Source organism: Euprymna scolopes, chromosome 20 (genome assembly GCF_053919585.1).
Source record: "Euprymna scolopes isolate OS-2025 chromosome 20, ASM5391958v1, whole genome shotgun sequence".
In the NCBI taxonomy this organism is placed as follows: domain Eukaryota; kingdom Metazoa; phylum Mollusca; class Cephalopoda; order Sepiida; family Sepiolidae; genus Euprymna; species Euprymna scolopes.
Window position 1 is genome coordinate 3,262,822 of NC_136501.1, and position 18,371 is coordinate 3,281,192.

The window sequence follows — 18,371 nt, forward strand, 5'->3', positions numbered from 1 at the left end:
GTTTAAATTATGAAAAATGATTCGCGAAATTAATAACATATCAAAGAATTATGAAAAATGATGAAATGTAAGTTGATTGGTGCATGTGTAATGAAAATATAAGCCCAGACAATATATCAAAGTTATTATTTTAGTAAGAATGGAGGGCGATAATGTGGGTCAAAATTATGAAAAATGATTGTCAAAATTAGTAACATATCTAAGAATTATGAAAAATGATTAAATGAGTGATTGATTGGTGTGTTTGTAATGAAATAACTAGCCCACGCAATATATCATAGTTATTATTTTAGTAAGAGGGGCGGCGATAATGTAAGTTTAAATTATAAAAAAATCATTGTCAAAATTAGTAACATATCCAAGAATTATGAAAAATGATAAAATGTGTGTTAATTGATTGGTGTGTTTGTAATGAAATAATCAGTCCAGACTATATATCAACGTTCTTATTATAGTAAGGGAAAGGGCGATAATGTTGGTTCAAATTATGAAAAATGATTGTCGAAATTAGTAATATATCCAAGAATTATTAAAAATTATAAATTGTGAGTTAATTTATTGGTGTGTTTGTAATGAAATAATCAAACCAGACAATATATCAAAGTTCTTATTTTAGTAAGGGGGACTCGATAAGGTGGGTTTAAATTATGAAAAATGATTGTCGAAATTAGTAACATATCCAAGAATTATGAAAAATTATGAAATGTGAATTGATTGGTGTGTTTGTGATGAAATAATCAGCCCAGACAATACAATTAAAGTTCTTATTTTAGTAAGGGGAGCGATACCGTTTTAACAAAAGGGCTAGAATAATATGATGATGCTTTCATTCATGGTGAACGTGCACAGAATCCCCAGCAGCAATATATTTAAGCTGTGGAATTTCCACAGGTCCTGCTAGTCTATATATTAATACCGTATTACTTTTAATGTACATACACACATGTTACGAGCATTAAATTTGTAACGTAGATTTGCTAATTTAGCGTTCCTAGTATGTCATTCTGTTCTATCCTCCTTTTTAATGTAAAGAAAAAATAAAATTATTTAAAAAATGGTGTCGCTTTTTGGCTATAAATGAAACTAAAATATATCTTCTTAGTCTTCAGGCTAGGATCCAAGTGTAGTATCTGTTCTGTTAAAAGAGTGTACAATGATATCATGAGGTTTCCGTTCGTGCTGGGTGTCCATACAATGGGAATATGTAACAGGCTCCTATGAGGATATTGGAGATAAACTGTATTAACCAGATATATTCTGACTTAACTTTACGAGCGTCTCTCCATCAACTTTATTTGAGTCTGCTCTCGGCCGATGAAGTTTTCTGATATAATTGTTGTGAAAAAACATTTTATTTATAAACTTGTTATATCCTTACTTTTGGCCAAGATCAAAGTGTAGTATCTGTTCCGGCAGATACTACAAGCAAAGACCAGATGTGGGGGCAACCCCACATACCTGACCTTTAACCAGCTCCCATTTCCCACCTCTCGGGAGCTGGTCCCCTTTTTCCCTTCCCCCTCCCTTCACTCCTCACATTAAAAATTGGCCTTGTGCCTAATTTGCTCGGTGGGGGAGCAAATAAATACCATCTGTTCTTCAGATGCTGCACTTAAGATAATTTGTACCAGTCAATGGAGGGGAAACCCTCTATACTGGGACAATTATTATTTTTGGTAACCAGAGTGCCCCCTTTTTGCCTACTTTTAGGGGAGCTGGTTTTTACCTCACATTAAAAACGGCCTTGTGCCTAATTTGCTCAGTGGGGGAGCAAATAAATACCATCTGTTCCGGCAGATGCTGCACTTGGGATGGTTTGTGCCAGTCAATGGAGGGGAGACCCTCTATACTGGGACAATTATTATTTTTGGTAACCAGAGTGCCCCCTTTTTGCCTACTTTTAGGGGAGCTGGTTTTTACCTCACATTAAAAACGGCCTTGTGCCTAATTTGCTCAGTGGGGGAGCAAATAAACACCATCTGTTCTTCAGATGCTGCACTTAAGATAATTTGTACCAGTCAATGGAGGGGAAACCCTCTATACTGGGACAATTATTATTTTTGGTAACCAGAGTGCCCCCTTTTGCCTACTTTTAGGGGAGCTGGTTTTTACCTCACATTAAAAACGGCCTTGTGCCTAATTTGCTCAGTGGGGGAGCAAATAAATACCATCAAAGTGTAGTATCTGTTCTTCAGATGCTGCACTTCCATTTCTTGTTCTCTTTCGGTGGAGGAGCAGTCCTTCACGACTGAGACAATTTTTATTTTTGTACCTTTTCTTCACATTAAAAAACGACCCTGGTGTCTTACTCTGTCCCGTGGGGAGGCATTGTAAATAGGTACTTTAAATAAGAATGCAACAAAAAACACGGGGTTATGGGTGAAAGACAAAGGGGTTTTATTTACAAGGGAATACATGTGAAATAAGAGTTACTCGACATATTTTCTTATTCTCTTCCTGTCTTTTTTCCTTCTCTCTCAGTCACGTGAGAGGGTGGGTCAATATATCCATAGTTCATTTCATCTATGAAGGGATGTTAGGCTATTCCATTACATCAAAACTATTATTTGTTGTTTTTTTTTAAATAAATTTTGATATTTCTTTTAGTTTTTAACATTGATTTATGACTTTCGAGATTTTCGAATGACCTTAATTACCTTGTTTCTACTTTTGTTCTTTCCCAACAGCCATGATGTACGCATTGGTGTTTGGTAACGTTACTGCTATTGTCCAAAGAGCTTACGCCCGGCGTGCCACATTTCATATCAAAACAAACGACCTGAAAGATTTCTACCATACGCACAATATTCCAAAGCCGCTAAAACACAGAATACAGGAATATTTTCAGAGTACATGGACAATGAACAACGGCATTAACTTCAATGAGGTAAGTTATTTTTGTTGTTGTTGTTGTTGTTGTTGTTGTTGTTTGCTATCGTTTCCATAGTTATCTCCCTTGTCGGTAGACATTTTGTCTGATTCGGTTTATGTTGTGCGAGAGAGAGTATGAGAAATTTTATACAGAAAATACACAGAAACAAGGAGTAAGAAAAACATGTGCTCCCGAAGTAGTAATATATATATATATATATATATATATATATATATATATATATATATATATATATATATATATATATATATATGCTAGCACGCCACACGGCATTATCCAGTCGTAAAATATGCTTAAATATGATATTTTGATTAATGCAGATTTCGTATTTATTATTATATTATACTAGGCTACCCGTGACCCGTTGGGTCAGTATGTTGTATTAGCTATGGAATTAATATATAAGCATGACACTTGTGACGTAAAGAAAATAGTTTTTTGTGACATAACAGAAACATTTCTATGAAAGTATATTAAAATGAAAAAAAGAATATAGATAGATTTCTATGAGACGTTCTGTTTATAATTGTTTATTTAAAAAAAAAAAAACTTACAGCCATTGAATTATAACTGGTTTCCCATACTTATAGGTAAATGTGTACTTAAACAGATACCATAATACTTAAAGTTAAATTCAAAGTTTAATATATCTTTTAATTTAAACGCGAAAAAAGAAATAATTGGGACGCTGAAAACGTACACAGTAATCAATACGTTTTATTGTCGTGTTGATTATTTATTTGTAACGCACTTTTAAAAAACATATTTTCGGGGTCATTTATTTATGTCGGTAATGTAAAAGAAAATGTATGAATGTTTTTAAGAAAGGTGTATTAAAAAGTGGAGAATAAATTTAAAAAAGAGGAAGGCGGTGGGTAAATCACCATTGTAAAATGATCTTATGGCTGTCAACGGGTTAAAGTAGATTTATTTGTAAGAAAATTGCGTTAAAATAACTTAAACATAATACGGAAACGAACGATCTAAAAAAAAAAAGCAGAAAGTATTAACACTTGCTTATCTGGATAATTTAAACATGAAAAAAAATTGGGACGCTGAAAACATACACAGTAAAACAATACATTTTATTGTCGCATTGATTATTTAGTATAATATATATCGTATATATGAAACAGGTCGATGATTATACGAAGTGTTTGTAATCACTATTTGCATTTGCTTTCCATATCTTGAAGTTTTTTATTCAATGAATTTAAGATATTCGCTTTTCTAAGGAAGTCCGTTTGTTGGAACGAAACCGGTCCAGCGATTTGTGTTTATTTGTTTACGCTGTTATGGGTTTATGTTTATGTATGTATGTGCAACCGGAAGTTGTAAAACGGATGTTGGGTTACAACACCCGTTACAAGGTCATTTGAGACTTATAATTATATAGATTATACGCAATGATTTAAAAAGTTTTTTGAAAAAGTGACTCATGTGCTAACACCAAGAATTACTTTTTTCTTTGGCGTTAATGCCTGAGCTATAAAAACATGTTTGCTGCAAACAAAATTAAAACATAGCTATTACGTTACACATGCATGTTTGCAATAACGTCGTTCGCCCTTCACCTGGAAAATTCCATTATTTTTTTAATTTTTACACTTTTGTTCCAATTTTCCCCGGCTAAACCCCAAATATAAAGTTTTGCATTGGGTTGATATATTAAGTTTCATGTCTGTAGACCAAAAACTGACAGAAGAGTTTGGTAGACAATTTTTTTAAACAAATATGTATACGCATACATAAATATATATAGAAAGCGGTTTGTGTATACTATAACCTTTTTATGCAAATATTACAGTTTTCTTTGTAAAGAAAAAAAAAACAATTGTTATAACAAAAATAGCAGACAGAATAATCAATTTAATATTTTTTGAAGAAACGTAATGAATGAAAAATCCTATTCTTTTGAGAAGAAAAATAGCAAAATTTTCTCATTGAGACGTTTTGAGATAACTGTTGAGCAAACGGCTTCTGCTGCTATGAAAAGGAAAGGGCAAAAGATTTTGTGTTAGTTGTTGCTGCCGCTGTCAGAGAAAGAAAGGGCAAAGATGTTCGTGTCAACTGCTGCTGTTGTTAGGAAAGAGAAAGTAATCCATGCGAGGCTGGTGACAACTGATGGCGCAAACCTTTATATATCACGCGTGGACGTAGTTCGGAGCTTAGGTTTGCGCTGCGATCAGAGGAGACATTTTGTTTGTCGTTATGTTTAATGTCTCAATTATCCTTGTTGTTAGGGTTGCTCGCTCTCAAGAGTCCGCATTTGTTTGTGGAGAATAGTGGCGATGAAAGTGGCGAATTTGCGAAAACAGTCAATCGAGTTTGAAATAACTGAGAGAAAGTATAGATGTTGAAAATTGAATTATGTGAATTATATTTTTTTTTGTGAATTATGTTTTTTTTTTGTGAATTATGTTTTGTTTTTTATGCATTACTCCAAACAAGGCACAGAGCCACTTAGTTATGAGGGGCTACTATTTGAGACCAGATGTGCAGGGATACTACTTAGGGAGTTGTGCAGCGAGATGTCTGTTCACATTACACTTGAATTTCTGCATATCAGTACAATTATGGAAGCAAGGGTCTGGGAGGGAATTCCACAGTGCAGCAGTCCGAGGGAAAAAGCTATTCAAATAGTTTACGGCATCTAGGGATCTCTACAGTGTATGGGTGGGATTTTGCTGCTTGTTGGATTTATCATGGATATTGTTGTCGAGAAGGTACTAGTGCTCTGAGTTCATCTCATCTGAGTACCTACTATTGAAGTACTTGTAAAACAGGCACAAGGATACCACGTTTCGGCGATGAGTCAGAAGTTGGAGTTTAGTTGATAGTTCAGGGCCTATTGGGTTGGTGACATTTTTAACCCTGTCTAGGAGGGAGAGACTAGTGGCAAATGTACCAGCCAAGCTGTGGCAATAATACTCCATGCGTGGTCGAACTGTGGCCTTGTAGAGATACCGGATGTTCTCAGCTATTAGTAGCCTCTTAGCACGGTAGAGAGAGCCCACCTTCCTCACAGCAGCCTTGGCAATTGCATCAATGTATTTGCTCCAATTCATGTTGTCTGTGAATGTTTATCCTAGGATTTTGAGGGAAGTGCTTTCAGGTATTGTATCATTATCCATGGCAACCAGTGGTTGAGAAGGTTTCTTGTAATTATTAAAGGAAATATGCTTAGTCTTGGCAGCTGTTACGAATTGATGATAAGTTCTGATATTTTTTGTTTCACAGGTGTTTTTTTGTTTTTTTGACATTGCTTCGTTCACGTGACAGTTTGCTGTCAGTTGAGAAAGAAAAACTGGAAAAAACCTCTGCTATTTTTGCTGCTGCTGCTGCTATTGCTGTTTAGGTGTATAAGCGGACGAACGTTACGTCGTGAAAAAAAAAAAAAACAATATCAAAATCTGACGAGCCTGTGTTTTGTTTTCAACTCAAAAGAATTTCCGTGACTGAAATAGGAATTAACCCCTTATGACCTGAATTATGATGTAGATGATTAAAAAATATTTATTGTTAATTCTAGTTAGTTTAAAGGATAATGATACTGTAGAGGACTAGGATATATAAATCCCAATCCCGTTACAAAAGAAAAATAATAAAACGAAAGGAATTGAAGGAAACAAAAACTCAATTAATGGATAAGATAAACGTGTCGTTTATTTACTGTTGAAAGAATGAATGTTTTAGATATAACATGTGTTCATGTCCACGCGGGTGTAACCATCGTTTGTTGCGAGACTTGTGGTGTAGAAAGAAAAGGAAATGTGTGTTCATCTCACTATCGTTTGTTCGCACGTGGGAAAAGAAGTGAGTAATGTAATAGAACGAGAAATGGCAGTCCATCGTGTAGACAAAGAAAAGGATAGAGGGTTGACATTAGTTAGCAGTCAGCTACGCGAAGGTATTCTCAGGGACAAGTTGTATATATAGAGAGAGAAAGAGTGAGAATGTCAATCCAGTTCATGGAGAGAGAAAGCGTATAAAGTGTATGTACTGTTTGTTAGCTTTTTGCCCCACATGGTAGCAAGTGGCGTGAGGTACGCGCCTGCTGAAAAGGCATGCTGTCAGTCCGTAGACCGTCCAGCTAGGAAGCTGGTCTGAAAAGGACTGGAAACAGCTTGTCTCTTGCTTTTATACTTGTTTCCGGTGGTCTTTTGTGAATGCGTGGATTTCCTTTGACAGAGGAAGTGACGTTGTCCATGTGTGTGTACATGTGCGTATGTTAGCGGGTGTGTATACACATGAATGTGAGTGTATGTACGCGAACGTGAATATATGTAAATGTGTGGACATGGGCGCGTATGTTTGTGTGCACGTATGTATATGACAAGTAATAGCTTGAAATATGAACGCATGTTTTTGTGTGAGACTAGAAAAGGCTCGCGCAATACTATGATTGTCTTCAAGCTGGAAAAATTATGAAGTTCAATAATTAAACTACCACTGAGAATTTTGCATTTCATAAACTTACCTTGATTATTATCCATAGTGCTTGAAAAAAAATGTGTTTATGATAGCAAACGAAATCCTTCACTCTTTGAGACAGATGGCGGCATACTGAATGTAAGCAATGTACAGTTGCAATCTCGAGGTATCTGGCATCTACGCAGATACTGAACTAATACGTACAAGGCGTGTTTGAATCAATTCCCACTTTATTTATGCCGTTATATTCATTTATTTACGACTGAACGAATTAGTTCAACCAAGTCATGAAGGGTTAATTCCCGAAAAATATCACTCAATCACGAAAAACTATAGACAATCTTCACATTAATTATATTTTTTTTATTTTCCTGTTTAATTTGTATTCATATCTGAAAATTTTCAGTTGCATTTTGTAAAATATCTCGAAGGTAATTGACTTAAAATAATAAAAGCTTTTTTTCTTACCATTTTTATTTTTCAGTTATTTTATGAATTTCCCGAAGAGATCCGAGGAGAGATCTCCATGCATCTGTACAAAGAGATCCTGTCGTTACCATTATTTGAAGGCATCAACCACGGCTGCTTGAAAGCCATCTCTCAACAAATCCGTCGATCTTTTTGTGTCCCTGGCGAATACCTCATCCACCGGGGAGACGCCGTCAGCTATCTGTATTTTATTCTTTCAGGTTCTTTGGAGATCTTGAAAGACGATAAAGTTATTGCTCTTCTGGGTAAGTGTTGCATTCTTTGGTATAGTTTAATTTGTAGGAGTACTCTGATTCTACTAATCTTTGTTTTTATTGAAAATCGCTCCAGACAAGGTAAGAAATCACTTGATGTAAGGGTTGTATAGTATGCAATTTATCTGTTTATTGGTCATGTATGTATAATCATGTCTGTTGCACTTCTATGAAGATGCGTGCTGCTAAATAAATATATACACTCTAGCTTGTTCCAGCCGTTTAACAAACAAAGAGATGGTTTCATAACAAAACTGTTTTTTATTTATTTATTATTTTACCTGTCAATGGTCGTCGGGCGTATCGAGCAAGGGTGGTGTAAGGTTAGGATTGACGAGCTAAAAATGTAACGATCGTGCGTATCTCTCCGACTCGCTCTGTTCTCTTTGTTTGTCGGACCGCTTGCTTTTATTGACAAATTCTTTCTTTGTTCGAACAGAGGTCAATATATATGTACAAGTCCGACATGGTATTTTCTTTGTTTTCTGAGGTCAATATGTGTGCCAATGTCCGACATGGTATTTTCTTTGTTTTCTGAGGTCAATATGAGTGTCAATGTGCGACATAGTATTTTCTTTGTTCTCTATTACCATGGAATCTGTATGTGCATAATCTTCAAGTTCCTTTATCCAACATGACGGACTAAAAATACTACATCTAGGTCAAAACCCAACGATAAATGCTAGATGGATAGATTTCGATTAAGGCAGGAAGAATTCTTCACATTTTTGCCAGAAACCTCGCTCATGGAATGTGAAGACTAAAGTACAAAATATGGGAAGCTGGAGAAAGTAAACCCAAGATCCATACTTTACTTAACCAAGTTGATTATGCATTTTTGTTTGTCAGTGCTTGTGTCTGAAGTTTCATTATTTGAAGTCCATCAAAGTAACAATTACTGTTTCATGAAAGACCATTTTTTTCAACTTTTCAATCGCTTGTATTCATAGGCATTTCTGCATTATACAGACGGCGCCATTGTTAGTGAGTGATAACTCTAATTACTTCTTGGTGAAATAACACGGCAAATAAGCAACAAAAAGGATTTTTTTCTAAACACAAAATATTTGAAAACGAATAAAAATGTATCAAAAATATGATTGTAAAAACATTTATTGGAAGGTCTGCGTAAGAAAATATAATTTTAATGAAATAACTTTTGAATTAAAGCAAGATTGAATATTTTTTCCGGGAACATTTTTTGATTAAAGAATTTACTTTAATTAAAAAATGTTCCGGGGAAAAAATATTCAATCTATCTTTATCCGGGAAAAAATATTCAATCTTTCTTTAATTCAAAAATGGAATTTTTTTTCTGAACAATTTAATAATTTAAATGAAACATTTTTCAAATTAAAATAACATTGGATTTTTTTGTTTGTTTTTCCGAAATATTTTTTGAATTAAATTAAAATTGTTAGTGTAATAAAATATAGTTTTAATTTTTATTTTTTGTGGCAACAGAGTTATATATATTATATGTGACCAAGAAGAGCCACTTGGCAACAGTTTAGTGAAACGCATCAAAAATGGTGCCGTCCGTATAATGCAAAAGTGCCGTGATTAAATTCCTTGAATTCAAGTTGCTCTTTACTATCTTTATTGCGACCTTCCCTGATTACTTCTTCATTTACACAGTTGGGAGTATGCTACTATATATATAAAACTCACTTTGTGTATTTGTTAGTTCCTTTTCCATAGGTTGCGAAAAGGCTGAGCTTATCTTTTGCAAATTTCACGCAAACGTAATTTATATTTCTGGCAGTGTTCTTAAGTATGTTTTGTGCAGAAATTCATCCGATAAATATCGAAAATCGAAAAAATCCGATCTTAAAAATAGTCTTTCTTCTCTTATAGATTAAAAAAAGAAATTTTAAAGGGGAATATTTTACGTTACACCAGCCAACGTAAAATATTAACATATTCAAAAATACACCGGTGTTACATGAAATATTCCCCTGTAAAAAATCTTCCTTTTTATCTATAAGAGAAGCCCAATTATCAGCTGACATGATATTGTAAACAAACACATATGGAATTTGACGAACAAAATTATCATTATACTGCCTTCTACTGTCCAAAACTGGAAAACATTCAAGTGTCGCAAACTCATGGTGATTGGAGAGTGAGGTAATTTTCATTATCCATTTTCAACACACTATTATAGATTTTCTAGAATTCACGAGTTCCTAATTTCTGTGACTTGATGTGTTTTATATCATCTCAGTATATTTACTCTTAGCTACAGTTGTTTCTTGATGCTATAAATTTTTGTCTATTGGTAGCTGACTTACAGCGGTCGATATGGCAAAATGCTAGATGCCTACACGAACATCCTTTGGGGGGATAGGAATATACTAGCAAAATTATGCAACCAAACAATGCGATATTCGAATATACGCACATCAAGAACAACCTAGACATTGTTCATCACATTATTATAGATTTTCTAGAATTTACGAGTTCCTAATTTATGTGACCCAATGTGTTTTATAGTCATCTCAGTATATTTATTCTCAGATGCAGCTATTACACTCTTGCAGTTGTTTCGTAATGTCATTTCTCTATCCGCAACCTGAGGATCTGGTTATGGGAATTATCAACTCCACACCATATATATATAATGTTGATATATAGTTGATATACAGGGTGGAACGATAAAGTTGTCGCCCTAAAAAAAAAACTTTTATTGAAAAAAATCAATTCGGGTAACTTGATTATGTAGCAGAGATGATATATATTCAATGTAACTGCCTTCAGCCTCAATACAGGTCCAGAAGTGGGAGCATGCCTTTTCCACAAACACCGGTGGAAACTTGGCGAATACTCAGCAATCAGACTGGTTTTGCTGTTGTGGAAGGTTATGTTGGTGAGGTTCTCGAAGTAGCCCAGTTTAGAGGGCAGTGAGAGAAGAGTACAAAGTCGTAGCATTCTTTCTGAAGCCAAGTCTGGATCTCTTTGGACTTGTGGACCGACACTGAGTCCTGCTGCCACACCCAGAGTCTGCCAGCGGCCACTTCATTGCACCAGGGGATCACCATACTCTTCAGCACATTCAGGTACACTTTGGTGTTGACTTTCAAGCCGACTTAGAACTGCACGCCTGTGGAACTCTGTTCCGTCTGCTTGCTTCCCACCTGACTACAACCTGGATGTCTTCAAGTCCAACGTAAACAAATACCTGATGAACCGCCCCCTTAAGTAGACATTTTTATTAAACCCCCACACTAACGTACTGTACATGCAATAACCCTTATCCCTGAGCGGCTTCCGGGCCTTGATAAGTGGTAAAAACCTTGTAAAAAAAAAAAATGATATAACCTTCACTTGAAATTTCACCAAAGACCATAACCGTGGCCAGAAACTTTGTTTTCATCACCCTGGGCTCATTTCTGTTATTCATTTCAAAGCATTTTGAGGGTGCTGGCAATGGACCTGTTGTCATAACTTGAATCGGTAGAGAGCACCTCCCATCTCGCTTGTTCAACATTGTGTCACTTTCAGACATGATAGAAGGCTCCTATCACTCTTGGGAATTGTACACAACTGGCCAACAAATAGATGGTCTGCAATATAAAAAGTGTTGTGTTTCGACCAGATACTTAGGACTCAGACGAAAAAGAAACACGAATATACAAGTCGGAGAACAATAAAAGTGTATTTAACTTCAAATAAATACAAATATAAAATAAGCAGGTTGCAAAACAATTATTTTAACGTCCCATTCAAATGCAGAAAAGAGAGATGAAATAATAAGTCTTTCCTCCACAGAGGTTTGAACGAAAGAGTGAGTTTAAAGGGAATCTCTAGTCCCACTTAATTTGCTGTGATTGGTCAATGAGTGGCACCTTTGGCCAATGAGACAGGACCTTACTTTAAGTCTAAGGAAAGGAAATGAGAAAACGAAAAGGGAGGTAACTCTAGTTTTTTTTTTATAAAAGAAAACCGGTTTTCATCAAATTGAAATGGAATCGTCGTCTTTTCTATGGCGACAATTTTATCGTTCCACCATATATAATTTTGAATATATAATGTTGATGCATAATGTTTATATATATATATATATATATATATATATATATATATATATATATATATATATATACAATGTAGGTTAAAATTTATTATAAATTCAGTGTAATTATTGTTTCGGCTTTTAATAATATATTACGAGCATGTATTTACTTGTTTTATTGTTTTAAAAAATATTTGTACTGCTAAATAAAAGAAGTGTTTTTGATCTTTTTTCAGGCAAAGGTGATTTATTTGGGATCGATATTCAATTTGATGACCCCGTATCAACGTCGAGTTTCAGTGTGAAGTCGTTGACATACTGTGAACTCCAATGCATCAACACGATGGATTTAATAAATGTTCTAGGTTTATATCCTAACGTGGCAGAACAGCTCGCACATTCCATACAACGGGAATTAACATTTAACTTAAAAGATACAGACGATGAGGATATGTCCTTTGACGTGAGTATCATCACACAAAACATAACGACGCTGAACACATCAAAGAAATTATGGACGAGGACAATTATTTTTTATTTTCTTTCTTTCTTTCTGATTTATTCTCGTTTCCACGCTGAAAACGTTTACATTTTGTTCATTTGGAGTTCGGATACTTATCAGGTCGGTACAAAAGTTTTTGCCTGTCTGTACAAAGGAAATTTTAAACAAAAGATCTCCAGCTACGGTATAGCTGGAAATGTCTTCTCAATTATTAAATCATTTCTCTCTGATTGGTTCATAAGAGTAGTAGTTGATGGGTAGAAATCAGAAGCTCACAGTATTAATGCTGGAGTCCCTCAGGGGTCAATCTTGAGCCCAACTCTCTTCCTGATCTACATTAATGATCTTCCAAATCACATCCTTACATCATTCATAGACATGTATGCTGATGACACTACTATCTATGGTAGCACATCTAAGACCGTAAACGACCAATTTCTCTCTGATTCTCTCTCCTCTGATCTTGAGCAAGTGGTACAATGGGGAAAGAAGTGGCTTGTTACTTTTAATGCATCTAAAACCAAGCTTTTATCTTTACATCATCAATGCTCTGATCCCCATCTGGCATCAATTGAAATGAATGGCTCTCGTCTTCTGATCTTAAATGGAACACATACATTAAATCCGTTGGCAAGACTGCTGGAAAAATGGTGGGATCATTCTATCGATCTCACTGTTGATGCAATTCTCTATCTATATAAGATAAGGATGGAGTACTGTTGCCACATTTGGGCAGGAGCTGCTAGAAAGGACTTATCCTTCCTTGATAAAGTTCAAAATAGACTTTGTAGCCTCATAAGGGATGTCCTTTTCTCTTCCCTGCAACCTCTTTCTCACAGAAGAGATGTTGCGAGTTTGTCACTGCTTTATCCTTATTTTCACGGCAATTGCTCGACTGAGCTCCAATCTACGGTCCCCCCTTGCCAAACTTTTACAAGAAACACCCGTCTAGCAGAAAACACTATCAATAATTTCCCCCACTCTTTGTCTGAGTTTAAACCTAAGCATAGATTCCATGAACAAAGCTTCTTTCTTAGAACTGCACGCCTGTGGAATTGTCTTCCGTTTTCTTGCTTTCCAGCTGTCTACAATATTGTCTTCAAGTCTAACGTAAACAAGTTTTTGATGAGCCGTTCCCCTGAGGTTAACAAATTTACAGAATTTCCATTACTAAAGATTACTATATTGTCCAATTTCTACTGTACACTCTTTAACCCTTATCCTCGAGTGGCCTCTTGGCCTTGATAAGTGGTGATGCCTATGTTAAAAAAAATTGTAATTTATTTGATGCATATTGTTATTACTGAAACATATCACCATGATTAATTTTTAACTTTCTTCTGGTGCTACCAGATCACCAGATCAGGCTGTCTGAAGATATTGGCTTCCTGAGACGAAATGCACCTAACATTGATGCTTTTTAGTTTTTGTTTTTCTACTTCTTTTTGCAAAAACTTCATTATGTTCTGTAAAACTAAGAACAAAACAACCCCCCCGTTCTTTTTTTCCATTTCCCCTTTTCTCTTTCTATCTCCCCCTACTTCCTTAATGGTTTCCTAACTTAAAATGTTCCAAATATTAATACTGTAAACCCTTTTTCCCTCTCCCATTGAAAAACTCATTCATGTTCTGCAGGGCAGGGAACAAAAACGATAAAATTCACCATAAAACAACCAAACCAAACACTACAAACTAGCGATTGAAGATACAAAGAACTTGAAGAATATAAACTTTCTACAAAATAACTGAATGCAACATGAATACTATTTCAAAAATAACTGGATTTGGCATTAAATAACCTGAAAAGGGTTGATATGCCGTAAAACAATATAACCAAACCTATAACTTTCTCTTTCACATTATTAAAACAGCATTCACATTTTTCTGTAATATTCTCATTTATGTTGATCTAAAAACGACCTTTAGTCAACAGAAAGCGAGACATCTTCCATCATGCACACTACTACTCATCGCAGATCTCCTAAGAGTATTTGATTGGGAAATCTTGCACCATCCTGCGTATTCTCCTGACCTAGCTCCCTCAGGTTATCACTTATAACAAGGATCATTTAGATAGCCTTAGGTTAATATCATGAGAGACGATTGATCATGAGTTAGATTCATATTTTACATCAAAATCTAAAGAATTTTACAAGCGATGAATTTATAAGCTCCTGGACAAATAGAATCAAGGTATAGAGAGAGCAAGTAGTTATTATTATGAATAACATTTTTTTTAAATGCAGCTTTTTATTTTCAAAATGAAAATTTAAATCGGCAAAATCTTTTACACCGACCTAATGAGATATTGAAGTTGCCCTTTTTTTACACGAGATCTTTTTTCTTTCTTTTTCTTTTTTTCTTTTTTTTTTTCTTTTTTCTTTTTTTTTTTCTTTTTTCTTTTTTTTTTTTTTTTTCTTGTTAATTATTGATTGATTTTCAACCAGTTGCGTAGCTTTGGTGATTTAACGATGATTGGTGCGTTAGTGGATGATCATTTTAGGAGAATGGTTTTTTACTACTTGTGTGTTAGTTCGAAAGACCGTTGATGCTTTTGGTAGACTCAACGGCTGAATGAGAGAGTTTTATAAGTTGGGAAAATGGTGTTCAAAATTAAAGGCGAGTTCTAATATCTATTGTACACGGCATAATCACATTGAAACATTGCTCCTCATTAGATCACAAAAGTTAAGCAACGTTGAGCCTGGGTGACCATTTGTGAATACCAGGCGCTGTATGTAGTGCTGTATAGTCGGTTCTCTCTTGACAATCAAACACGAAGATAGTTTCATAAACAAAACTGTATTATTTTGCCTGTCAGTGGCAGTAGGATATGTCGAGCAAGGGTGGTGGAAGGTGGAGATTGGAGGTGGCGAGCTAACGACGTGACAATCGCACACCTTTCTCCATCTTTCTCGTCTCTCTCTCTCTCTCTCTCTCTCTCTCTTTCTTCTTTGTATTCGTTGGACTTCCTGCTTTTATTGACAATTTCTTTCTTTGTTCCATCAGAGGTCAATATGTGTACAAAGTCCAACCTCGAATCTATTTGTTTCTAGTTTTTCTTTCTTTTCTGCTAACCTGGAATTTGTGTGTGTGTGTGTGTGTGTGTGTGTGTGTGCGCGCACGCGATCTCCAAATTGCTTTATCCAACAGTAGGAGGACATCAACATCTCCCTTCAAGAACTGCAAAAACCTAATGTTATCATTTTCCTGGATCGGCGTATACATGCAACCGGAGATCATTTGGGAATTTGATATTCTCTAAAGAATTTTCATTTGGAAGAAACCGGTTCAACCCACCTAGGATCATTTTTTTTTTTTCTATTGTCTACTTTTGAGACGAAAAGTTGTATAGGAATGTATTTATGCAGAATTTTTTAGAGTGTCATCTCGAATCATTCATGTGCATCATATATCGAACTGACATGTTTTAGTTGTGACACCATCCGTTGACAGAGTACAAAATAGACTTTGTGGCTTAATGGGGTATGCCCTGTTCTCTTCACTGCAACCTCTCTCCCACAGAAGAGACGTTGCAAGCCTGTCTTTGTTTTATTGTTACTTCCATGGCAAGTGCTCGTCTGAGCTCCAATCTCTAGTCCCCCCTCGCCAATCTTTCATGATAAACACCCGTCTAGCTGAGACCACTGTCAAAACTTTTCCCCACTCTTTATCTGTGCCAAAAACAAAACGTAGATTCCATGAACAAAGCTTTTTTCTTAGAAGTGTATGCTTGTGGAATTCTCTTCCGTTTGCCTGTTTCCCACCTGACTACAACTTGGATATCTTCAAATCCAACATAAACAAATTCCAGATGAATCGCCCCCCTTAAGTAAGACACTTTATCAAATCTCCAATACTAACGATTACTACGATATTATCCCATTGATTACTGTACACGCAATAACCTTTATCCCCAAATAGCTTCCGGGCCTTGATAAGTGGTGACTATCATGTAAAAAAAAAAAAAAAAGGTGTATACATCACGAGACAGCTCGCCGATACGAAGATGGCGTGCTGTGGATTTCTTCTCCATCTTCTGTTCTTATGGCGTATCGTCGTAGTTTCTCACACTGGTGGCCATCGAGGGAACGCATGGGCTCACAAGTACAAAAAGCAAAATAAAACACAGACTCAGTCACTTTTGTAAACATTGGTTTTGTTAATATTGAAAAATCAGAACTATCAGCGAATTTAATAACAATATTTCTCTCTCTTTTCTTTTTATGTGTATATTTGTTTTGTTTTTTTTTCTTTTTCTTTCTATCTCACTCTTTCACTCTTTCACTCTCTTTTTTCGTTATCACAAAAGAGAACATTTTGTAGTTGAAGTTTCGACTTTGTAGGCGATGGTTGGTCAAACAAACCAGCTTAGTCAACTCTCAAGTTTTATATGTTTCTTCAGAAGCTGTAATGTAAAAACACGTAATATATATATATATATATATATATATATATATATATATATATATATATATATATATATATATATATATATATATATATATACATATTTATATATATATACATATTTATATATATATATACATATTTATATATATATATATATACATATATATATATACATATTTATATATATATATATATACATATTTATATATATATATATATACATATATATACATATATATACGTATATATATACATATATATACGTATATATATATATACATATATATACATATATATACGTATATATATACATATATATATATACATATACATATATACATATATATATACATATATATATATACATATATATATGTATACATATATATATACATATATATATACATATATACATATATATATACATATATATATACATATATATATGTATACATATATATATATATATACATATATATATACATATATATATACATATATATATACTTAGATATATACATATATATATATATATATATATATATATATATATATATATATATATATATATATATATATATATATATATATATGGTCAATTCTTACTTTCTTCCAACCCAACACTCACCTTTAAAATGAAAACGAATACCACATTTAAAACTGTTCACTCCTTTTATTTAAATGTTCAATTTCATCTAGTCCAGATAATTAATTTTCTGGGGAGAATTAATGACGCCTAAAACTTGATAAAAGAACCGTCAAGCCTGCGAATTGGGTTAATTCCTTTATGAAAAGTGGATGTACCTATCGTTTATAACCTCGGAGCTGGTCATATCATGCCAAGACGTAACAGCACTTCCAATAACGTTCTCATGGCACAGAGACACCAAGTTACTGCAACGGCATTGAAATGAATAGTCTGTGCTTGTCCATGATATTGACGGAGGACTTGGATTAGATGCTACATATGGAGTTCTGTGATAATTGGTGTTATCTTGTGCAGAAAAAAACAGATGCTTCAATCTTAGCAATCAATGAGGTTACTCCTTGATGGGGTGCATTACAGACACAGCATACCTGGTTTCATTGACAGTGGGATGAGAATAATATTTTTTTGCAGTCCAGACGGCTCTTCCCACCTTCCCGACCTTGTGTCACATCTTTCCACCGTGGGAAAGAGATAAAACTTTATCCTCTGTTAGTGTGTACTGAGACTCTGCTGGCTGAGTGAACCTGTGAACCAACTTGTGCGATGTCCCAACTAGAATGACGACCGAATGGCTCACTATAGGGAAACAACAGTTCAATTTTTTTAATGTATTTTCTTAAATGTATTTTTGTGTTAAAACTAGAATGACGACCGAATGGCTC

The 18,371-nt window shown here is 34.6% G+C and overlaps 1 protein-coding gene across 3 annotated transcripts in view; it reads left to right on the plus strand.

Annotated features, from left to right (window-relative positions):
• The window catches only part of LOC145241295 (voltage-gated delayed rectifier potassium channel KCNH8-like), a 504,754-nt gene that overhangs the window by 437,458 nt on the left and 48,925 nt on the right, over window positions 1-18,371 (plus strand). For all 3 annotated transcript variants that reach the window (XM_080104041.1, XM_080104042.1, XM_080104043.1), the window contains 3 exons: window positions 2,688-2,887; window positions 7,812-8,061; window positions 12,322-12,548. In XM_080104041.1, the coding sequence (XP_079960167.1) occupies window positions 2,688-2,887; window positions 7,812-8,061; window positions 12,322-12,548 (677 nt within the window). The remainder of the gene's footprint in view (window positions 1-2,687; window positions 2,888-7,811; window positions 8,062-12,321; window positions 12,549-18,371) is intronic.